Genomic DNA, 24,215 nt, shown 5'->3' with positions numbered 1-24,215 from the left:
AAGACAATTCCTGCAGACACACATGGTGGGGATGAGAGTACCAACTTTTTCTTTTTGGTTCTCATGTGCTGCTACAAATGAAGTAGTTTTAATTGCTTTGTAGTCTAAGACAAAGTCTCCTATTAGCAACAGCTAAAAGTTTAAAGATGGTAATAGCAAGCACTTGAGTAGCTCTTTCCGTCTTCAAAGTTCATTGCAGACATTCTTTACTTCTGAATTAAGGATCAGTTTCTGTCCCTTTTAACACTTTTATAATGAAATAAATGTTCAATCTGCCATGAGAAAGGGACAAAGCTCCTGACTCCAAATTCTACACTGAAATAGGGCTGTGTTCTGCTGTTTTGCTTTCATGGTGTAAAGTGCCCCCAAAGGACATATGGCTGGTATCACCTCTGCTGGTGGAAGTCTTCAGACTGTAAAATCAGGTGCCTGTAAAGCTTCTGCCTTCAAAGAGCTGGTGTAGGAGGTGGGCTCCTACCCACTGCTTTTGCTTCATTCAGCCCTGTGCTCTGCACACAGTGTGAGGGGCAGGGGTCTTGAACTGACACACAAATGAGCTTCTGGCTCTGGAGAAGGCTGGGGATGAGTGTGCAGCAGCAGCTGAGCCCCTGTGTGCTGAGGAGGCACTGTCAGACATCTCTCGTACAGCCTTGCAGAGCGAGCTCCATTTCAGGGAGCTGCTGTGCCCAGGGTCAGGGAAACATTCATTGCGGAAGATGAAGCCATGCAGCATTCTTATCATTTCTTATCAGTGCCCAGTAACGTGCAGGGAAACTGGTCCAGCTGGCAGAGACTGGGGCTCTCAAGTTGGAAATGTCTCAGAATGACCAAGTCTGAAGGAAGGAAAGGCTCTGTCCTGTCATTGGTATCATTGACAAAACTCCCATTGACTCGGATAAGAGTATGAGGATGCCCAACAGTGCTGACTTCTGATGTCATCTCTCTGGTTTACTTTGTTTTGCAAAGACCCTTTTGTGCTTGCTTTGTATTCTGAATATTCAGGTCATTCCTATGTACAGAGTCCCCATTTGTAATTAGATTGTGGGGTTTGTGACCCTGTTACGTACAGGTTGACTAGCAAGTCACACTGATCCTTCAATATAGGATTTAATAAAAGCCACAAGAGAAGGAGGAGGGAAGTGAGTGTGGTGAGGAGGAGGAGGGCTGCTATTGTTCTGCCCTCAGTGCTGCCAAACAGTCCCTTCTTTTTTCTGTGGACTGTGCCTGTGTGTTCAAACTGTGTGAACAAACGGGGTGCAGTCAGGAGGCTGGCAAGAGGGCAGCGAGAGGGTTAGCTGGATCCTAGCTAGAAATACTTGTGCAAGTCAGGAAGCAGGCATGGAAGGAAGGAAATTAAGTGGAGACATCTGTGTGGCTTAGCTTTCAGCAGCTCTGCCTGGGGTAGGGGTGGGAGAGTCATGCCTAAGATGACATAACATATTTTGTCTTTCGTGGGTTGGAAACAGAGGAAACTGCGAAAGCGAAGCATGGTGTGTGTCACGCATGGTCTGGGCATTCCAAGTACATAATGGAGCAGTGTCAGTGCTTTCTGTTCTGCCTTTCACACCCCAAAGTAACTCTTCAAGACAGAGAACTGAGGAGAATATGATATGGTCCAAAAACTGATCTTGGACTTTTTTCGCAGACGACTGAGCCAGAGGCCAACTGCTGAAGAATTGGAGCAGAGGAACATACTGAAACGTAAGTCCTGATTCTGCTGACATTTAACCTGAAGCCAGATAATTTGGGTTAGCTTTCACATACATTTGGTGGTTTTTATTAATATCAACTATTCTGTGTAAGCATCACTAATAGTAATTTAAAATAATAAAGGGCATCATAAGTGCAAATAAGAGTGGAAGTCTGCAACAACATCTAGATCTGCAGAAACAGTTCTTTAAAATCAGAGTCAGTAAATTTACAAGAATAAACAACCTATGGAGAAAAAACCCCAGAGGCTGAATGACATTCCAAACAGGGGGTCAGTCATCCTGAAAAGCCTCCCTTATGCAGCACTTACATAGATGAGCATCCCATTGTAAGTTAGTAAAGACATTAGGGCATAGCTTGATTAGCTTTCCTAAAAATCTTCACAGCAATCTACACTAGCTGGAGCCTTTATTCAATTTAAAAAAGAATCCGGTGTGACTCAGGGTTATTTCCCTGAAATGTTCCCCTGAAACTCTTCCTTTAAATCAGCCAAGAATTTGCTGGTAGATTCTCAGCATGTGATATTTTAAAGGGACAAAATACCATTTAGAAGTCCTGAACTAAGTTAGCAGATACATTGCCACTGACTTCAAGGGAAGCTGGACTGAGTCCAGCTTTCATAACCTCATGAATGAGCAGGAAGAAAATGGCAGTTTCTTTACTCGCATGGAGGTGGTTTGAATATTAAAAAAAAAAAAAAGCTGTTGATCTAATTGTTGCTGTTACTTTGGAAACAGAAAACAAAAGAAATGAGTTGTTCCCCTTTTAAGTTAGTAAATACATGTTTCCAGGACAATTTTCAAAAACTACTACAGAAAAAGGTATTCCTAAATGGTACCTTACACATAATGTCTCCTTAGGTAGGTCCATAATTCACCTTCTCTTGTTCAAATAACTGCATTGTATAGAATCATAAAAATGTGGTAGCAGAAGATTAATTCTCAAAAAATCAGCAGAATTCATTTATTAAATACTTCAAAATCAAATTCTTAGCAAATTAATGAAAGTGTTAATGCCCAGCAGGGTCTTTTCATCTCTTCATGTTATTACATGTGGCAGACAAAGAGAGAGGGAGAGAGACACCACTGTCAATGCAAAGAGGAGAAAAGACTGGACAGCAGAGCAGCATGGGCAAGCTTGAGGCTGCCAGAAAAGCCATTTGTTGGGGACCAGCCTTCTCTTAATAACTGTGCTCCTACTGTCTACTCCTAACTCTGGTGACTGCCTGCTGGAGGAAGTCAGGGGCAGAACCTGAAGAAATATTTGGCACATCCAGATGTGATTGTCTCACAGGGGTGTAGCAGAACAGCTGGAGAAGGGTGACCTGCAACGTGACTGATGCCAGGCTCAGGCACAGAGGGACAGAGGCCAGTTCTCTGGCAGCTCATGTTGTCATCTGGGACCTATGAACAAACACATGTCAGGCACCATCTGGCACTGGTGCGTGACCAGCAAACACTGCCCTGGCACTGGGGAAGTGGGGTCTTAGGCACCTGCTCTGGCAGCAGCGTTTAGACCAGCATCAGCAGAGAGCAGCATCTCCAATGCTGGGTGCCTTGCAGACATTCCTAAAAGTCAGGTTGCCAAGCACAGCAGTCACAGAGCACCCTAAAGATGTCTTACATTTCAGAGGAATTAGCCCCTGAGAAACATCAATTTCTTTTTTAATTGAATAAAGGCTCTTAAATGACATGGATGTTTGAAAATACCACCCTGAATCCAGAACCATATTGTATTTCCTAAATGGAATTTTTGTAGTTTGCTTTAGCACAGATCTGCCCCAAAACATGTGTGTCTTGGTAGACAAATAGCTTCCAATTTACAGGAAGGAGTAATGTGGTATTTCCAAGGCATTCTGACTTTTGGTGAACCACAGCAGGAAAGAAAAAAATTAAAATAGTTACATAATTTAAAAAAGAAAGCATAAACATGCTCTACCCTTAAACAAGTAAATATAAATATTTTCTGGTTTGTACATCACTTTGTCTCCTTCCTCTAGACTTCTGAGAAGGAGAATTATAATAAACATAATGGAGCGCCAGGAAAGAGAGACTTAGGAAGTGACAATAAAAAGAGTGTAAATTCTCTGCATAAGCAGGTCAAGCAATTTGCAGAAGCCCAGTTCAGAGCACGCACGCACACACACACACACAGACAAAAGAAAACCTACCAAGCTCTTGAGCAGACTAAACAGGATTTTCTCTTCAGTTACAGCTGAAATGTTCCTGATGAAAATGTCATGTCTGGTACCGTGATGTTCCTATTATATGTGTAACTGTATTACTGCCCATGCTGATGGGACAAAATGTGGTTGGACAGTCAGTGTTCATACATGAATTGAATGCTTCCTAGCTCTGTGCTGCTGCAATAATTATGCATTATCTTTACAAGGGCAAAGCATCCATTGCCAAGTTCTGCTACTTGCTGATAGTAAGATCACAGCAGCCACAGCAAGGAAACAGAGAAGAGGCAACTGGTTCTTGTAGGGTCCTTCACTGAAGTATATTCCATTCACTGACTCGGATTTAGGTCAAGGGCGTGTAGTGGGAGGAGTCCAGACCTGCAGGGTTAGTTTGAAGACTAAAGAACACCTTGCAGTTTTTCTTGCTGTCAAAGCGTATAAGGAAGGATGCCTCAAATCCCCCATCGTGCACCCACCCCTGTGCCACTTCACAGGTGGATAAAAGTAGTCCAGCTGTCAGCCTGGCACATTCAGGGTTGCATAAATTCCACAGAAAAATGATGGTTAGGTAGGCTCTGAGTGCCTCAAACTATATTGGGGGACATTTCACACTGGCACAGAAGTCAGGCTTGAAAATTACACCTACATCGACCCACTCACCCTGACACACAGGTTTAGAGAACAGAGAATCTCCACACATAAGATAAAATAAAGCATCAGTTCTGTAGCTTCACAAGATTGGCATGACCTAACTTAAAAGAAATAGCTAAAACAGAGTCACTTTCTAGTTTGGAAGGAGAATGTATTCCTATTTTCCAGCTTTTACCTGCCTGAAGTCTTAAGCCTGCCTGGTTGTCTCTGAAGGTGGGTGGCTGGGCTGGGCTTGAGAGTGAGGAGAAGAGAAAAACATCAGATGCCAAGGACAAAAACGAATAGCCATAACTAACTAGGTTTTATACATAACTCCTTGGCTGCTTGCAGTTCTACCCTCGTTCTGTGTGGACTCTCTTTAACTCTCTTTAGTGCTGTGTCTGAAAGCAGGCATTTGCAGGACCAACTCCACCAAATTTGAGACACAAAGGGAAGAAAAAAATTGCTAGAGGGTCATTTGCTAGAAGAGAAACCAGCCCAGTAGGGATAGAAACCATTGAAAGTGGAAAATTTCATTTACTGGTATAGGTACTCCAGTGATCGTTTAAAGAGACAGTTGTGACTCCCTGCTGTCTTGTGTTCTTTTTACTCCCCTACTGATTTCCTTCCTTCTGAAAATATAAGCAGGATTTTTGGTAAAATGGCACTTAAAGATCAGAAGTGTAGTGTGAAATATCATAACATTGACAGGTTTTTTGTCCACTTTGGTGGAGACTTCCCAGTCCTGCTGAAGTCAGTGAGCAGTTGTGATAGCACCATCAGCTCTACTGTCCTGAGCAGCAAGAAACCTGGCTTCCAGCCTAGCCCTCCTCACCCGCTCAGAGGCTTCTGTGGTCTCTGAACCTTAGGTCTCATTTCTGTGTGGGGAAAGCCCTGGTTTTCTAGTGGGAGTGCTGGCTCGTGCTCTCACAGCTGAAGAAGCTATGGCTGGTGGATTGTTATGCCTCTCTGCAGGAAGTGCTTGCTCCATCTGCAGGATCAGCAGAGGGGAACATGGGATTCCCCCTTGAGTTTAGTGCAGTCCAAAGTTTAACAATTTAAATCAAGGCACCTGTCCTCAGCTGGTCTTTGAGGTCCATAATCTCCCCTGCAGAGAGTTATTCCTGCCTGAGCTAGTCCTGTCTGAGCAGAAACCAGATCCCAGCAGGAGCACAGAGTACTTACTGGAAAAGCTGATGAGTTGTGTTTGCTCTCACCTGTTATGTGCCAGCATGATTGGAGTAAGGAGCATTTCAGTCATCCGCCAAAGCAGTGGAGACAGATCCTAACTGACTGAGAAGCTGAGTACCTGGAAACCTGGGATTTTAGTGACTTTTGGTAAATGCAAAGACAATGCATGACAGCCTGCTCCTAGATTGAAGAGGAGTTAGTGTATTTAAATGTTACTTTGCTCTTGAGGGAGAAGAGTTGAGGCATGCCCTGGTAAGAACTTGTAGCATGTAATCTTTTGACTTAATGTTGAAAGTTTATTGCCGTAGGATGTGCTTTTATGCTCCATTGTGATACTTTGAAAGCTCACGATGGAAGGACACACTCTCCTTAACTCTGCTCAGGCCATGGGAAGTTGCACGATTTGCCTGGCACCTCTATTCCAAAGGGCCTTTTCTATATCTCCAAAGAGTAGCTGCAAGAAATTATTCTGTAATGGAAAAAAAATGCATGTGTTTCTTTTCCAACCATTGACCTTGCAGAATCCGACCATATCGTAGCTGAGCCCCCCGAGGCTACCAGGCCTGTGGGCAGGGTGATAGCGTTTTTTGAAGAGCTGGCTTGCTGCCCAGCCCTTCTAGAAAGTGACACACATGGAGAGGTGTCAGGGAAAGGAAGGAAGCTGTAGATGTTTTATGAAGCGTGTGAAGAAGCGCAGTAGCTACGGATCGAGGATGTTCACCAGCCCCCGAGGGACATACTGTGCATCAGAGAGGTCCTGAAACATTAATACAGTGATGGAAAGGCTTATTTTGTTGCAAACTGTGCATGCTTGATGAGTCCATAGTCTGAGATCCCTGTAAATCTTTTACAGCCCGGAATGAGCAAGAGGAGCAGGAAGAAAAACGAGAGATTAAGAGAAGATTAACACGCAAGGTGAGAAGCAACTTTGATCGTATTTTGACACTACTGTAACTTTCTCCCTACTGCACAGTTGTCTTTTTCCTTTTCTTCAGCACCATTTTCAAAAGTAGAGTGTGAAATAAGTCTTAAAAAAAAATCTTTGAAAGAAATCGGCAATGTTGCAGGGTCTAAGTCTACAGAGAGCAAAGGAAACCACTTTTCAGGCTACTGCTGGTAACATTTCAAAGAGAACAAAAGAAGATCTAGTCTTCATAACTGAAGGAGTTTTGAACAGCGAAGGATAGAGACCAGCATTTACAAGGACCAATGTTCTTGTAAATGTAATGGCTTCTTGTAGCCATTACAGAGAGCAAAGTTAAAGCAATGCTGTTTTGAAAATTCCACCAAAAAAACCCCCTCATAAAACTGGAAGCAAAACGTTTTCTGGAAAGGGGGGTTGTCAACTGAGGCATTTTAAACTGAATAGAAACAAGCATTTGCAAAAAAGCATATAGTGCAGAAAACAATCTTGTATTGGCAGGGACAGACAAACAAAACAGCATCGCTTGATTCAAAAGTCATTTACTCTTAAAACTGAAGGACAGTTATTTTAGATATACACATTCAGTTTTGCAGCTGGAATAAATGTCTGCAGATGCCCAAACATACACAATGAACAATCCATCCTGCTACTGCAGATAAACTTTCTTTCACCACTGATATATTTCCTATTTCCAGAGGTGAAGAAAGCCCCCTAGAAACTCACATACTTGTGAAGCAGCACCATTCCCTTTCTGTACAGTTTTAGATGGCTTAGTTTTTTTGACCTATGTGATCACAGCTTTCATGGTATAAATAATAACAAGGAAAGGTCTCTAAATATGTGTGGAAAGTTTACATTCGGAGAACTGAATTGCTTTCTTCCATGGTTAAAAATCTCATGCTTTATTCTCAGTTCATGTAAATAGGTGGAATTCTTGGTCACTGGTAGGGGGATACTGCTGTTGTCTGCAGGAACTAGAGAGCCATAATATTGTTTGTAAAACACTTACATTCCTGACCACAATGACAGGGATGATTTTGCATTCCCTCTTAGCACTGCCTGAAAGAAAAGATCCTAACTGCATTGCAGATGTTTCATGGGATTGAGGCTCTGCACAAAGGCTGGAAATACCATTTTACCAGGCTTTCAATTTCCCTGTACATTGAAGGGTAAACACGTGCAGGAATCCAGTGCAGAGCTTGATGCCATTAGAGGAGTGGCTGTAATAGATACAGAGCACAGCTCCCCATACCCAGTGTGCTGCCTGAGAAGTGAGGGCTTGCTGACTGAGCCGGTATCATCGCCACGCGGTTCCCATCCTCCACTATCCTGTAGGAAAGGTGCCAAGCACAGGAATTGTTTGTCAAAGGCAGTGGCCACAGCTCAGCTAAAGCACCCAGGCTGCCACTGCTTCACATCAGTGTCTGCTCCCTAAAACCTCAGCAGTCTTCTGTGAGATTTCTTGCTTTGTCTTGTTTGCGCTTTTAAGCAGGAACAACAGGGAGAGCAGCAGCAGTCCGAGGCCCTGGCATTTGGCTCTTTAATGTTCATACCCCTGTTCCTCGTCACATACCTTTTAGTCTTTTTCTGGCTTTTCCTCTAGTAAAGATTTTTCTCCCCCACACTTCTGAGGTTGATAGCAACACAGCTTAGCATTGTTTGATTTGGATCATCTTTTTAAACTGTTGTAAATTGTTCTAGCGACACATGTTATTTTAATGAAAGAAGTGCAGGGCTGATCTAACAACAGATTTTGTTCTCACCTACCAAATATACCATCATAAAAGCTCAGAAATCACTAGAGAAAAGAAGTGAATAAAGTGTGCAAGTGTTTTAGATAACAACTAGAAATGCCAACCAGCAAGTGAATCCTGCAAAAATAGTTGTTATTCCCCAGCTGTGTCTTTCACGAGCCTGTCCCAGATGTGTCGTTGTGTTTACAGCAGAGTGGCAAGCTCCTTCTGTCAGTTTGTACTGAAGTCTTATTACCAAAGGACTTTAAACCTCAGATCAAGCAGAAGTTTAATTGAGCACAGCAAGTGTGTTGCCCAGCAGCCCTTTCTGTTTGCACTGAGTTTTTGAGCACACACATGCCCGCAGGGTAAATTCAACATAAGGAAACTCTGCCATGTTGCCTCTTTTGTAAACCTGTGTAGTTGAGAATAAGAAGGGAAATGGATTCTGTAGAAGCCACTGATGAGACTTTTGACCTTGCTCTACAGAAACTGCTACTGCCCCCAGTTTTCTGGTGGCAATATTCCAATTCCAAGGGAAGAACCCACTCCATCCATAAAAAAGCTGTTCTTAAAATTCCTTCAGCACTGACATTTTGTTACAGTGTTATGATGATAAGTTGTAACACGACATGCTGTAATAAGTAAGATTACCTTGCTAGGTCTAGATGCCTTATTAAAGTCAGCAATAAATATCCAGCTGAATTCATCATCTGGACAGGCAATTTCTAAAAAAAAATTATAAAGAAATCAGGTGACCTATAGCGAGCTGCCCCTTTTAGCACTTCCCATCCTCTCAGACTCATCTAGCTCCACATTAACTGGGGTGAGAAATAGCTGCCATTCAAATAACAAAATGGAGGCACATGCTGTTGGCTAAGTTTCTCAGTAGCTCATGTCCCTCCTGCCCGAGGAAGGAGAGGGGAAGCATATTTGCCTGTCACCTGAGATGCCCAACCAGCTCTGTTCTCTCTCTCTCCCTGCCCCTTAGGCCCACTGAGCACCTTTGGTCATGTGGACTGGCATCATTTGAGTGGAAGGACATGTAGATTAGGAAGGTTTTTTCTCTGAGCACTGGTCTTGACCCCCATCCCATTCAAGGAATATTAATGTGCAGGGCCCTCTGGATGGGTTACATCCACAGGGAGATCTGGGCCCCCAGGAATTACTACCAAGAATGTATCTTCTCTGAACCACGACGAACTTGGCCAAGGACCAAGGCAATTAACACAGGCCTGAATGTCCCCTGAGGACGTCCATTACAGAGAGAGAATCGTAGCCTGGATTAACAGAACACGTACAAATCACTTGCAAAGTGGAATAGAACTCTTCTTTACCTAACTTCTCTTAATTGGCACCATGCTTCCCAATCCCCAGAGCTGTTTACTGCTTCCTGTCCCCCCCTGCCAATAGCTTATTTGTCTCTGAGGTCTACCTCCAAAATGAAATCTGTCAGAGCTGTAATACTGACTACGAAACTGAAGAGGTGTGGCTGTTTCTTAAAATGCATGCAATAATCTGAAATCTTTGCTCCTGGTAAATTCCTGCCCTGGTCCAATTTAAACTCTCTGTTCACTGGTGCCTCTCCAGGAAAAGTCTCCCTTGCTTGAAGATGTTCAAGCTTTTCTTTAACTGACCTCCACTGGCTTGCACCAGCAAAGGCTGTTGAAAATAATGAACTCTTGAGAGAGGTGGGACTCATCAGAGAGAGGTGAGAGAGGGGCACTGGGGAGGAGAAAGGTCAGAGAAGAAAAAAAGGTTAGTGGCTAATTTGGATAAACTGCATTTATAGTCAGAGGGAAAGGTCTTCAGGGCCTTTTCATCACATCCTGCTCCTATGTCTTTGCCACAGAAGGTGGGGAGCAAAGGAGAGAGGGGGTTGTGTGTGCTGCTGGTTAGGGTTTGTAATTTTTCAGCTTGGTTTCTTCCTTAAAAAACAACTATAACGTTTTAATGAAGTAACAGAGCAGGCAGTGATGATGTGCCAAGACAACAAGCTTCCTTGTGACTGAAATGGAGCAAACTCTGCATTTTACATTTGACTAAATCCCAAGACCAGACTGGCAAGAGTAAGTCCCCCTCCACTTTACCTGGTGGTGGTGCTCGGGTTTGCTTCATTTCTTATGCCACGGACATCGAGCCCTTGGCCATGTCCTTGTCCTGTAGTTTTTGAATGTGCCCTATTCTTTCTGTCTGTTAGAAGAGCTCCTTCTCAGGCGTTGCTCGAGAAGGACTCTGTAGCATTAAGCAATTTAGACCCAAGAGACCACAGCTCACATGTCATAAAAATAAACTGCAAGGCGAGATCTCAGATGCGCTGTGCCCTCAATGTGGACACACACTGAACAGACACCTGCAGTGGGCTGCTTGCAGTCTGTCCTGCAAAGCTGGTTCCCCAGCTATTCATGAATTAAGGGAGCTCTGGGCAGCCCAGAGATACTGCAAGACCCTCACACTTAGAAGGTCACCGGAAATCTCTGCAATGGCATGAGAAGAAGGCAGGGAAATTTGTTAACCATTCAAATAATGTAGCTTTAATTAATGGCTTTTAGAAAATGACTTAGCGTGGTTGTCTCTCTCTTTACACTTAGCATGATCAGACTGGCACTTTGGTGTAATGTACTGAATATATTTTGTGTGGGTGTATTTATATATGGAAATATATGTAGATTTATGGCTACACATGAATTACGTGATATCAGCCATGGATTTCAGGACTCTTTCACAGCCAGAGCACTGGCTCAAGAATCAGTGCATCTTTTTTCCATCCTCATTCCTGTTCTCCTGAGCATCTCACAGGCAGAACATTAGTGCAGCTCTGCAGACCACCTCCACATGAGGTGTTTGAACCCAATTTGTGTGTGCATGCTCAGGGATACTGGTGTAAGGAGAGCAGCCCCACTGCCACCTCCCATCACAATCATCTTTTCTAAACAAAGAAGAGAAAGACAACCAACCATGCCAAGAACAAGCACACCCGCTTACAGCCAGATGCAGGATAGGGCAGTGGAGCTCCACCCAAATGCTGAAGAAAGGAGGGATTTTTCATCCTTCACTCAGTATCCTGGCTGTTTTAGATCTCCCTGGACGATAAAATGCGGGAAGCTGAGATACTTAATTTGGAAGAAAGGTGGATTCAGGAACATAAATAATGTTGCAGAACAGAATCTCAAGCATTTTATTAAATATTTAGGCCTTTCACCCTTCACAAGGGTAAAGTATTTCAAACACATCTACTTCTAGTGAGTGGGAAGAGCATCATACACCGTGTAGGAAATAATTATCAGGATATTATTTTTCCTGATGTTATCCTGGTTACAAATGTTCTACTCTAACAGTGAAACTTTTCAGTTAACCTACAGCCACATGCACACATTTATGTAGCACCTTCTTTAGAAACAATTGTGTAATTGCTTTTGACACTCGCCAGCATGCTGTGCATCCAAGGAGAACTGACCCCTGAAAGCCAACTCCTGTCCCTGCCCATGTAACTGGCTGTGCAACACGTGGACTATCAGCACACTAATTTAAGGGGACTTTTGACTGTGGCTGCCTATTCTGCTGTGGAATTTGAAAGAAATGCATTGAAACAATGAACATGCTTTCCTGACGTGATACAATCCACCCTTGCCATTTTTTTTTTGGCTTGTAGCATACAACAGGAACTTCTAAAAGTCAAATATGCTGTGACACAAACCACAGCTGTCAATAAATACAGCAAAAAGTTCAATGAGCACTAATCATCATGTCTGCCTTTTCTGGAGGTAAGGACAGGTCTGCAGAATATCAGAACGGTAAAGAAAGTTGTTTTTCACCTTTTGCACATAATTCAGGGCAGGAGCCACTCCATGGCTTGGCCTGACTCTTCCCAGGCAGTGCAGAACTACAGACAATTGCAGCAGAAGGCAGGTAGTTTTAAAGTTGTATCGTGGTCTTTGTCTCTTCCTGGGACGTCAGTGCACTGGGAGACTTTCTTGCATCTCATTTCTGCCAAGTGTGATCAAGCTCAGCTGGGAATTGGGGTCTCAGTTTTTCAAAGAACAGTAGGCTGCTCTGGCAGCACGGTGAGATGATATTCAAGGTGTTCTAACAAGAGGGCATTTCCCAGGTAGCCATTCTGTGAAAGGCCAGTAAAAACAAAGCACAAAAACCAAAGGAATGTCCGAACCCTCTTATTACTATAATGGCAGTTGTAGTAAAATAAACCCCCAAGCAGCACTCTGTAGGGAAAAAGCAAAGTCCTGATATCTTTTCCCACTCCTTCCTCAAACCTGCAGCTGAGTCAAAGGCCCACAGTAGAAGAGCTACGTGAGAGGAAGATCCTCATCCGCTTCAGTGACTACGTGGAAGTGGCAGACGCGCAAGACTACGACAGGAGGGCGGACAAACCCTGGACACGACTCACAGCCGCTGACAAAGTAAGTGAGGCAACTCTGGGAGAGCCAGGGCCTGAACAGCCAGAGCATGTTGTGGCAAACATCATCCCTTGGGTCTCACAGGTCCCATGGCTGTCAAGGAGTAAACATCCACCTGACATCCCAACACACCTGTGGTTTTGTCCTATTCACAAGGTTTGTTTGTTTGTTTGTTTGTTTGTTTGTTTATTTGAAGCATAAATCTTTGGCAAGAAGGTTTCTGTATGCATGGAAACCAGGAGAGGGAAGGAATCCCAAGCCCCTTGAGGAAAGGTCTTGATGACAGCCCTGTTATTTGTTTGTCAGTTTTGGTTTAGCCACATTATGCTGCCAGCTGAGAGCTCTGGCAAGACTTAGCAGAGCAGTGAGACAGGAGTGTGTGCCAGAATGGCCATGCCAGGACAGGACAGGCTTGGGTGTGGAAATGCCAGCAGGTCCATTTGGCAAAGGTACCTCCATCTCTCCAAAGCCAAGTCACTTCTCTCTACTGTGTTACAACAGGGACCTTTTCTCAGGATTTCTGCCACAGAGTATTTTAAGCAGTGAACTGAAACCACACAAGACCTGCAGATGAAAAGAAGACACACGTTTGGTATTGATGGCACTGCCCTCTGAGCACTGGTGGAACATTTCCACTAAATGGTGTCTCTGGTGTTGGCATTGATGGCAGAGGGATTAAATTGCTGGCAAATTATATCAGTCACATGCTGAGGGTCTTAATGAGACCTTGGGAAAAAGATCTAAAAGATTTTATGGATGTTATAAGAAGCGAAGACTATGAGGCTCAGTGATTCAGTCATGAATCTTACAGTCACTCTATGATGCCCTTGTAATGTTAAAGACTTTCAGACACCTGAATTCAAGTCTTGACTATTTCTTTGCCATGAAATACACTCATTCAGCAATGGAGAGCATAATGTCCAATGTTTAGAGAATTAGCAGAATATCCAGCCATGCCATTCATCTATGGTGCTCTTGGTTTTATTCACAAAGGACAGCCTGTTATACTTGTATAAGTCAACCAAAGGACTTGTATAGTTTTGTGGCATTGGTCTCCTCCTTGATAGAGGGATTTTTTTCAGTTTAGCTTTGGTTAAGTTAATGTAGCATAAAATGATCTGAAAAAAAGAAAAACTTCCTCTGGACTTTGCATAGACCATAATATACTGGGTTAAATTAGCTTTTCTCATTTTACCTCCCCATATTTGATAAGATATTAGTGAACTGACTTAGTTTTATTCTCTTAACTGGTAGATGAGGGAGGGAATAAATCTCGCAACTGGTTCTGCAGCCTTTGAAAGATCCCTGTCTGGGATGAAAGGCATGGAGAAACTTCAGCTGGACATGGAGATTTGATTTCCAGACAAGTCCTTCCTCATCCTGTGTCTCTGAAAAGAGCAAATATTAAATACCACTATAAAATGTAACCTAGTAAAGAGTTTAGTATTAAGGCTTTGATGTCACTTTTTTTATAATGCATGTGCAAGTTAAGTAGTCAGAGAAAAGGGTTAAGTCCTTCAGATTAACCTCTTCTTAGCAAAGCACCATCAGAAGAAGAGATGTTTGTCATTCTAATATTAATGCCCTTTATGGCATAAGGAAGCAGATAGATTGGTTTTTGTTTGGGTCCTGTGGGTAGTATTCTGATTTCTGCCATTCAGATGACCTGCTTTTCCTCAACACTATGTCCACTGTTGGAAAAAATAGCCAGACAGATTGAAACAAAGCTGCATCATCCTATATAGGATTATTTTCTTCCAGAGCTGTGATTCAATAGCTGTCTTCACTGGTCAGCACAGGCCAGATTTATTGCAAAAACAGATTTTAGCAATAAAATCTGGGCTTTTCTGTTTGCCAGTAAATCTTGCTTTGTGTGCTGCGTGAAGGGAACTGCCTTCAATCAAGAGTTTGTCTTTAGCAGGTCTGACTCTTGGGGGAAGGAAAAGGACATTTTTGCATCTCTCCCAACAGACAAAGGAGGGAGGGGTAATAGATCTCAGTCCCTGTAGGAGTCAGCAGCCCCTGTGGCCTCCTTTGCAGTCACTTCAGTAGCAGATTGGTCTGCTGAAGGCAGCCCTGGAGCTGCTGCATAGCCATCACTCTGTCCTGATGGATGAGGCAGCACCTGACAGGCACTTCTAAGGGAAATAAGAAACCAAAGCTGTGCAGAAGGAGCAGAAAGGGCCTTTTCTGTAGAAAAATACTTGCAAAATCCACCACTTAGGGCTTGTCAAAGCAAAGGTAGTTGGTGACCAAATCAGTGGCTGTTGCAAAAGTCCTGTTTTGGGCTCATGCTGCTCATACTGGTTTAGATTTCCTTCACTGAGAAAAATGCCTGACAGACACGAATACCACTTGCTGGAACACCCCCTTTCCACCTCTGATGCTGATGTTTTCAGCATCACACAGAAAGGCAGTGCACACACCTTAGACCCATGGGAGTGTTTCGCCACAACAGACACCTTGCACATCCCCTCCAAATGCTCACAGTGAAATCATTCATGAGCTACAAATATCACAGTGCTGTCAGAGGTCTTGACTTTGGGCCTGAGACTTGAGCCATTTGTGCTGAGCACCATCTCTACCATGCAGCTGAGTCCCTCCAAGTCACACCCTCTGTTTATTTATTCCTCAATAATTCTCTTCCTGCCAGTGCCCCTGGTTTGCTTTTCCCTCACAGACAAGCCACAGAGGCTGAATACCCCCACATCATGGCAGGTTTTCTGCTGGGTCAATTTGTTGAATCAGTTCAATAAATAGCACAGCTGGGTCAGAAGGGAGGAGCAGGGCAGAGGGGCACAGCTCGAGGCAGTGTAGAGGGCAGGGAGTCAGGTATCCCTCTTCCCAAGTAAGATGAGTCGCTTTAGGTAACTTCACCCGAGGAAATTCAGGACCAATAGAGGCAGAAGACATCTCAAACAGAAGTCTGTCAGGATTTGGGCCCAGTCTAGATCACAGTGTTTCACAAACTGCAGTGCACAGTTTTTTTCTCGTGCTTGCACTAATTTGGGTTTTGTACATGTAAAGGTTTACATAATAAGCCAGAATTGGGTTCTGTACCTGCATTGTCTGTGATATGTTTTCAAATTGAGCCATTCCACTGAAGCATTTCTTTTCCCTTTATTTGATTTAGAACATGCTTATCTCTGTTCCTTTTCACATTTTAAAGTCTTTGTGTTTGTCATCTTCTCTCTGATGTTACCTATCTGCTTTACTTTTAATATACTGTTTTGAGAACAAAGTGAACTTATTTTGATCTCTCTTATTTATACATTTATGAGTTTATTTGTCCTTTGCAGGCAGCCATTCGAAAAGAGCTTAATGAATTTAAAAGCTCTGAAATGGAAGTTCATGAATTAAGTAGGCATCTAACAAGGTAAGCTGAGAGATTAATTTTTTAAGACTGTAAATGAATACTGCTGTTTTCAAAAAAAAAACAAAGCCAGCAGCTGTTTCTCCAACATGCACTGAACACACCATGAGGTCTAGACAACATTTAGAATTACAGGCTGTAAAAGCAACTCACACAGACGAACACATGCTGCCCCATTATGTGGCGTTATGCAGGCACGTGCCGTTTAATGAAGTATAACCTTTTTTTTTTTTAACTTATCATGCTGCGTGTCTGTTCTTCTGAGAACAAAAGTTTAAAAAAAAGTGTTGGTGTCTGAAGGAGGACGGGGAGCCCTTGTGGAGCACGTAGCAAAGTCTGAACGAGTGCACACTAAGCCCTGCTGAGTGTGCCGCTGTTCCACACAGCAGTTCCCACCCACAGATCTCTCAGTCTTGTTCTCCATGTCCGACCATGGGTGACACAGTGGGCCACGGCGAGATCCACACTGTAAGAGAGGCACTATTATTTACACCTTGGGCTTTTTTTAAAGGTGGAGACGGAATTAATTGTCCATGAGCCCAAACCAACCACCTTCCTCTCTGACAGGCTAGGGCTGAAGTCAGGCCTTAGCAAATCAACACTTTAGACTTTAAAGACAAGCGTGGGTACTGAAGACAAGTGACAGTGAGATCTGGTGCAAAACTGGAGCTGCCCTTGTATTAATGTGTTCATAAGCTCAGTGCTCATGAAAAATGCAGTCGGTACTTTTAGGAAAAATACAGAAAAGCTTAAGGCAAAATTAATTTTGTATTAGGGGATTTTTATGTGTATAAATTAATAATTATATTAAAATTCACCACATGTATTATGCATATATTACCTTGCAGAAATGATCTCCCTTCTCCATCCTAGCATGTGCTAGGCTGGTTGCACTGGGGGTTGTAGAGACAGAGTGCTGCTAGAGACAAGCCAGCTGCTCCTGAGCCACAAGGTCTGGGAGAAGCCTTAGGATGTACAATTGGCCTAGATCTGTTGACCCTGGTGACTGAGCCTTTGAAGGACATTTGGCTCCTCCAGGGCGAGGTGACAAATGTAGAAAGGATGAGGCTGTTTTAAAGGGGGTGTTGCTACAAGTAGTCAAGCTCCATTGAGGGCTCTATTGAATTCCATGAAGCCTTTAGCATTCCACAACATACAGACTGGTTTAGTTTTCCAGAAGTCTGTCCATCTGCTTGGCTTTCACAGGTTTCTGCGCAGTATTTCCCTTCTCTTCCAGAGTGAGCAGTGACCCTTTAAAGTTTGTATCTGAAAGCCACTGAGCAGCTTGGACTCAGTTAAGTCTGGGCCAGGCATACAGAGAGCCATAGCTCATATAACAGACACTGGAATAAGGGTTTGCCTGAAGAACAGTAGGACTTACTGGTTAGACAAGTGGCTTTGGGAAATACACACTTGAAGGAAGCATGCTTAAACAAAAGAGAGTAATTCCCTTAAATAAACTTAGATATATCACCATTATAGAGTCATTAGCAAGGTAATGAGCTCTTCATGTCATTAAGCAGTGGCATGAGCAAAGAATGTGAGTGTCACTTTACTAGTGGGACTCATTAATTAATTCATAATAGACTGAAAAATCAAAGCTTAAAAAAAAGTATTTGCAGATCTGACAAACCCAGGCCTTCTGACACAGGGTGCCTTGCAGGAAGGGTGGCCATTTTAGCTCCATTTGTCTCTTTAGCCTCTAACATGAAGGAATAATCACAGTTAAACTGTATGTAAATCTTTCTGGCAGAATAGCATAAGGTTTGTCTAAACCAGACAATTTTTGTAGAATCAGGCTTTGCATGGCCTGAAAGAGGGTGAGCTGATCTGCTGTCACCCACTCAGGGATCCCATAGGATGTACCCAAAGTGTATTAATGTCTCTGGTAGATTTTGGTGCAAACAGCTTATGCCTATGAACTGTGAGTCTGGCAAGGACCAAGGAAGTGTGAGTGTCTGTCTCCTTTGGGTCCTCTTGCCAGCATGGCTGATGTCAGTGCTGCAGGAATTGAACTGTCTAATGGTGTCACTGTAGCAATTAGTTCTCCAATGTTTTTATGTGCAATATATATGTGAGGATATTATCTTACTGTTTCTCTTTTTTTTTTCCCCTTGGGTTTCAGGTTTCACAGACCGTAGCAGATCAATTCTACCTGACTACTATGCCATCTTCAAAACATAACTAAAAGGAACCATAAGTGCTGGTATTATTCACTTCCCTGTTACGTACAATGTAAATCTTCCGAACTGCCTTTTTAAAAAACAAAAACAAAAAAAAGTAGAAAAATAAATATTAAAGAAAAGGAGAATTGTATTTACATGTGATGAGTACTGCAGCATCATCAGACCTGCTGGTTCAAGCTTCAGTAACAGAAAATACCCCTGGTGGGAATCATGCCAAGACTTGGCATCTCTGTATAGGACTTTCCCGGCATGTGGATTTGCCATACGTGTTCAAGCCCAGCTGGTGATGCAACCATTGTTGTCTTCAGGCACCCCTCATCCTGACAAGCCTCTGTCATCAACTCTAGAGAGTCCTGAGATGGTGTTTAGGGAATCACTTGGCCTGGGTGTAGTCTCCAAAAGGTGAGCCCCTATGGCACTAAAGCACTTACACCAAACACTCCTTTCAAGCTGAGAGCACCTTATGAGGACGGTGAAGGAGCGAAACTACTCCGTGGGCCAGCCTGTCTGTGAATATCATCTGACTAGAAAAGCATTTATTTCCCTGGAGAAGTTTACAGCCCATCAGTAGAATCGTTCAGCTTCCAAGCAGAAAAAAGTATCACCTCTAAAGAGCAGGACTCCCTACTGAAGGCTGCTTCAGTTCTAGCAACTGTTTGTTTTCCAACTCTTTGAAGTATAATTTCCTAAACCCAGTTGTGAGCCCATTAGCAGTAAGTGACAAGAACGTTGAGGACCAGCAAGCAAACACCCATCTCTTCAGGGTCACTGCATGGCATCTGCTCCACTTGTAGTTTGTCTTACACCCAAACCTTGTGACTGTGTGAGAGCCAACGTGCCCCTGGCAGCAGGAAAGGCTGGGATTCCCCTCCAGCTTTGCAGAGGGACACACAGCTGGAGGGGCTGGAGATTCCATGAAGGATATCTACCATCTCTGTATCAGGTGTCTAAAGAACTGATCCTAAACTCACACTGAGCAAAGCGTGACAAAGTGTGTTACCTGGCCTAACAAAAGGAGTCTGGGGCATTCTTATGGATGGTGGGACTTGTCACTGGTACCCACAGCTGAGGCATAAGGACAGTAATTCAGAGGTGTTCTGAATTTATTGGTTTTAATTTATTTTTCTTATAGTGGTTTAACACGCAAGCTGACCAAGCAGAGCTTGGAGAGCTGGTCGCTCTGGGCCTGGTTTACTTGCCAACATAAGTGTGTGCTCTACAGTAAGGAAGCACACACAGCCTCACTGCTTTCAAGAATATGTCTGACAGGCTTACTGGAACCTGAACACAGTTAAGTGCTTTTCTGAACTTAGGCCATCACCTTCCAGAATTAAGTCCTTAACTAGTATAATGCCAGCAAGCTGGGGCAAACATTGTCAGGATTCCTTTCAAGCTCTTACAAGACATTATTATGCCATGTTTTGGGATGGTGGCCAAAAGCACTGTAGCAACATTACTGTAAGAAGTTCCAGATTATTACTTCAGGACACCTTTTCTTCCACAATAGCTATTTTCCTTTGACAGTGTGAACAGAGAGGCCAAAGTTTTTTACTACAGAATTGTTATTTCTGTTATTTAACTGATTTTTTGTTTCTCACTGTCTTCCATGTATCTATCCTCTCTTTTGTGCTCCCTGTCCAGCTCCCCCCGTGCCACGCTAACACCGCCCTTCACTGATTGCGGGCTGAAAAGCCTCTCACACTTGAGCATTTAATGGCCAGTGCAGTGTAGTGCCAACACTCCTGCCTCTTCTCAGGCCTCATCTCACTCCTCTGGATGCAGGAGTACAGCCAAAGAACCTGCATGTAGCCCATGGAGTGGCTCTAGCACCCAGCCTGCCCCAGCAGTGCTGGCAGCAAGGGTAACGCCCTCCATCTACGCTTGGTGGTGGCACTCAGTGCCTCGCAGATTGGCTCTCCATCAGAAACAAGCAAAAGCTTTTCATTCTCATCCATGGCCATCTTTACAATGCTATGGATTATTAGCTATTAAATGAGGATTGGCTGTTGTAGGATGGAACATCAAAGGAAAGTAAAAACCAGGTGGTTTCTGGTGCTTCCCAGACTGGGTGAGATTTCTAAGGAAACACACCGTGATCCCTGTATCACCAGCTCACACTTGCTTTAGCTAGAAGTTCATCAGTAGTGGAAGCCTTCAATGTGCAGTGTTATCAGCTCAGTGCAGCAGAGGCAGAGCACTTAATGTACCAGCCAGGAATACACGGCTTTGAGGTTATCTTCATGAAAACCTTGGGTTCCTGTTCATAAGTTCATTCACATACATATGCACACAAGTTACAAGAATGCATCAGAGCTTTAAGAAAGGGGAAAAAAGCCTTTATGCTTTTGACTGTGCAGATGCTGCATTAGCAAAGGGCTCTGCAACAGAGCTGTTCTGAAGAACAACAAATCCTTGTGTTCCCAGCATGGATCTCACATCTGCCCTGGCATTGCTAGCTTAGAGGATCACTGTGAAATGGAAGGGACACCATTTAAGGAGCAGTGGTGACAGAAATCACAGGACTTTATAGGCTAGTTGGGAGGGAAAGGTGAGGGTTTGTTGGATTTTTATTAATAAAATTAAGAGGAGGCAGGTGGGAGTCACAGGGTGTTGCTGTCCATTGTTAGTGCCGGAATCCCCAGGAGAATGGTCAGTCTGGGCACTGCCACCGTCCCTCATGGGCACAGCCCCAAGCAGTGCCCACACTGCCAGTCTGGCACCCAAAAATAAACCCTCAAGCACTGGTTGAGACACGTAACATCCAAGTCCTGGGTGATGGCCAAACATTCTCCAGCACCTTCATCCAGATGAGCCTATGGCAGATCCCTGCTGACCACTCAGCAAGTTGCCACATTCAGCCTTGCCTCATGATTTGTGCTGTCCCCAGGGCAGCTCCATGCAACCATGATTTTTTTTTTTCTTAATTCTTTGGGGTTGTTTTTAATTAACTCCTGGCTGAGCAGACACCAGGACACAAGTGGAAGAATTGCCATATTTTCCCTAGTTGCAAATAGAGTTTATTCCTGAAAAGGGGGAAGGGGAAGAGAAAGAAGCCATACAAGGTGTTTGGCACTGCAGTAAGTATCACCAAACTGACGCTTCATCTGCTTTTAGCTTCAATGGGTCTGGGCAGTTTGCAAAGTTAACCTTTGTCAAGGCATTCCACAACAGCCTTTCAGGGCCTGAACACTGCAGCATATCCTCAGTGTGCACACCCACCTCTGGCATCCATGGGAAGTTGCACACAGAATGGAGAACTGCTGGTCCCTTTTTTTATAAATCTTGTTTCTTGAGAATTGTTTTCACATCTGTGAAAGCCATCTCTGCCATGGCAAAGGAGCTGTGATTCTGTTGGGGATAAAGAAAACCAAACAACAAACAGTCATGATTTCTCTCCCTTTGACCTGGATTATGTGTAGGATGTAATGATGGCATTCCTGCTAAGACTCTGTTAGCAGAGTCATCCTCATTCTGATTGGGAGGAGATTAATAGGTAATAAATTACAGCTGGTTTAGAGAATGGAAAAATCAAAGCAGAACAAAAATGGCTATTCCAGTCATCCGTCTCCAGAGATAATAATCTAAAGTCAAGGAATAGAAGCTTTTTTGTTATAATCTACCTAATCCTGAATACTTAAAATGTGCAAGTGTTTTGACATCTGTTCAGCAGCCTGTGGAATAAGGAAGAGGAAATGGGGAGTAAGGGGTGGCTGGGGAGATGATGGGGATTGAAAAAGCAATTTCTAAACATCTGGACAAAAAAGTTTTGATTGTTTGGGAAAAGTGACGGTGAGGAAGCCCGATAGTGACATCACCCTCCTACCCACACCTTCACCAGCAGAGGGTTGCAGGGGCCTGTTGACACAATTCTGACTCAGAGGGAATGTGGTCATTGTGGCTTTTGCCCATCTTACACCCCAGTGGGTAGGTACTTGCAGGGTGAAGAAGTTTCAGGCTGCAGGTTTGCTGGGAAGGCGCTCAGGTCAACTTTCGTGTCTAGGCAATTCCTAGTGAACACTCGGTATTATCAGAAGAGAAGGAAGAGGCGGGGGAAATAACGTAATAGACTTTCAGCTATTTTATGTTAAACCATTCAGTGAGCCCATTACACAAATATATCTCATCCTAATACACCTATAACCACTGCATTCTGTCGTCACTGCAACTACTCACCAAACTCACCCTTCCTTATTCCTACAGCACCACCTGTGCAGTGCAAACACTATAAACCAAGAGGGGGGGGGAGCACTTCCAACATGCCCAGTGAAGCTTGCACTCATAAACATAGATGGGCAAGGTGGAAACCCATAGTTATACATGAATGGGGGCTCCCTAATGTGCCTGCAAATAAAAACACTTTGTATAAATAGCTATGGGAGATGACTAGGCTAATAGAAAAATCAGGAAATAAAAAGGGGACAAATTATTTTTCCCGGGTGTTCAGTCTGCTCGAGCTTGGAACAACTTCTGTAAACAAGGAGGAGGTGACGGGGACATTTCCTGTGTTCCTGTGTGTCCCAGTTACTCCTGCACCAGTTGCATTTTCCAGTTGATATCCAAGTGTATGTATATAGTTTGTCTTTGTATAGGAGTGAGTGTGGTGGCTGTCAATCGTGCTCTTCCAGTATTGTAATTTAACAGATTATGGCTGTATGAAAATGATGTAAATAACTAGAAAAAATTAAACTGGATCTCTATGTCCTAGTTTTTGTACATACTGAAACTGCATGGTATTTAAATTATTGTTTGTCTCTGATGTATGCAGTTTCTTAAAAAAATTCATTTAAAAAAAAGTATTCCAGTGCCTGTGTATTTTATCACCCTCTGTCCCCGTGACTGACAATGTAACACGTGGAGGCAGTCAAGGATACCAGCCAGGCTCACCCCCACCTCCGTGGGAGCAAAGCAGGAGAGGGAGACTTTCTCAAGCAGATGGGTGGGACAGATCAGATGAGCCCTGAGCACCATCTCTGGGCTGGTTCAGCACAGCAAGGAAGGACGAGTGGTACCTCAGCTGCTGAAGTGGTACCTGGCACCACCCTAGTGAAGAGCAAATCCAGCAGTCTGCACTAGACACACACAGGCATCCAAAAACCCCACAACCGAACCCCATATGTCACCACAATGCTGCTGGTGCAGGCTGTGCACTGCCAGTGCCAGCTGCCAGAGCCAATGTGCAGCCACCAAGCAGCACCAGCAAAGCGCTGTTGCTGTTCAGCAGAGGGGCCCTTCCTGCACATCCATATCCCATATTCCTGTACAAGTTTTTTTTGTTCCCCTTTTCCCCCCAAGTAGCTTCAGTGGTTGCACAGCGTTTCAGGCTGTGACAAGTTGAAGCCTATGTGTAGTGAAAAGAGGAGGAAAAACCTTCACAAGAAAACTACGTGCCTTCAACAGGCTTGCTGGCCTCCTGCATTAAGTACTGAAGGTGACGGCTTTGCTGAGGCTCTTCAGTGCTTGGAGCTGATGGTGCAAACATTCTGACCCTGAGGAGATGAGTGACACTCAGCATCCTCACTGTAACCGGAAGCTGGGAGCACCTCCCCTCCCCGGACAGAGGTTTCCAATTTCACAAAAATTAAAGATCCATCTACTTTAACTGACCAAATTCTGTTCCTTTCCCTTGCTGATAGGGAAACACAACATGATCAGCTATTGGGCATTTTTGGTTTGCTTCCATCTGGTCAACTTTTCACCTACCTCACAATCCTTGTTTGTGTGTTTGTATTTCCGTTCTGACAGCCATTGAGTTTGTGGCTATCCAGTGAGATTTGGGTAAATAAAGTAAACAAAAGTGTAGGTTTTGTCTAAAAACCCCCTTCCCCCACATCAAGCTATGGCTTCCATAGCAGCAGTATATAGTGGTTTAT

General features: G+C 43.8%; 1 protein-coding gene across 3 annotated transcripts in view; it reads left to right on the top strand.

The window, feature by feature from the left end:
• PHACTR1 (phosphatase and actin regulator 1) overlaps positions 1–23,127 on the top strand; it is a 306,934-nt gene extending 283,807 nt beyond the window's left edge. For all 3 annotated transcript variants that reach the window (XM_069008087.1, XM_069008088.1, XM_069008089.1), the window contains exons 12-16: positions 1,646–1,701; positions 6,567–6,628; positions 12,649–12,789; positions 16,086–16,162; positions 18,285–23,127. In XM_069008087.1, coding sequence (XP_068864188.1) covers positions 1,646–1,701; positions 6,567–6,628; positions 12,649–12,789; positions 16,086–16,162; positions 18,285–18,300 — 352 coding nt within the window. In that variant the 3' untranslated portion in view covers positions 18,301–23,127. The remainder of the gene's footprint in view (positions 1–1,645; positions 1,702–6,566; positions 6,629–12,648; positions 12,790–16,085; positions 16,163–18,284) is intronic.
• The last annotated feature ends 1,088 nt before the right edge of the window (positions 23,128–24,215 follow it).

The sequence above is a fragment of the Aphelocoma coerulescens genome, chromosome 2, assembly GCF_041296385.1.
Source record: "Aphelocoma coerulescens isolate FSJ_1873_10779 chromosome 2, UR_Acoe_1.0, whole genome shotgun sequence".
Classification (NCBI taxonomy): domain Eukaryota; kingdom Metazoa; phylum Chordata; class Aves; order Passeriformes; family Corvidae; genus Aphelocoma; species Aphelocoma coerulescens.
The sequence above is the reverse complement of the archived record's forward strand: the minus strand, read 5'-3'. Positions and strand labels throughout refer to the sequence as shown.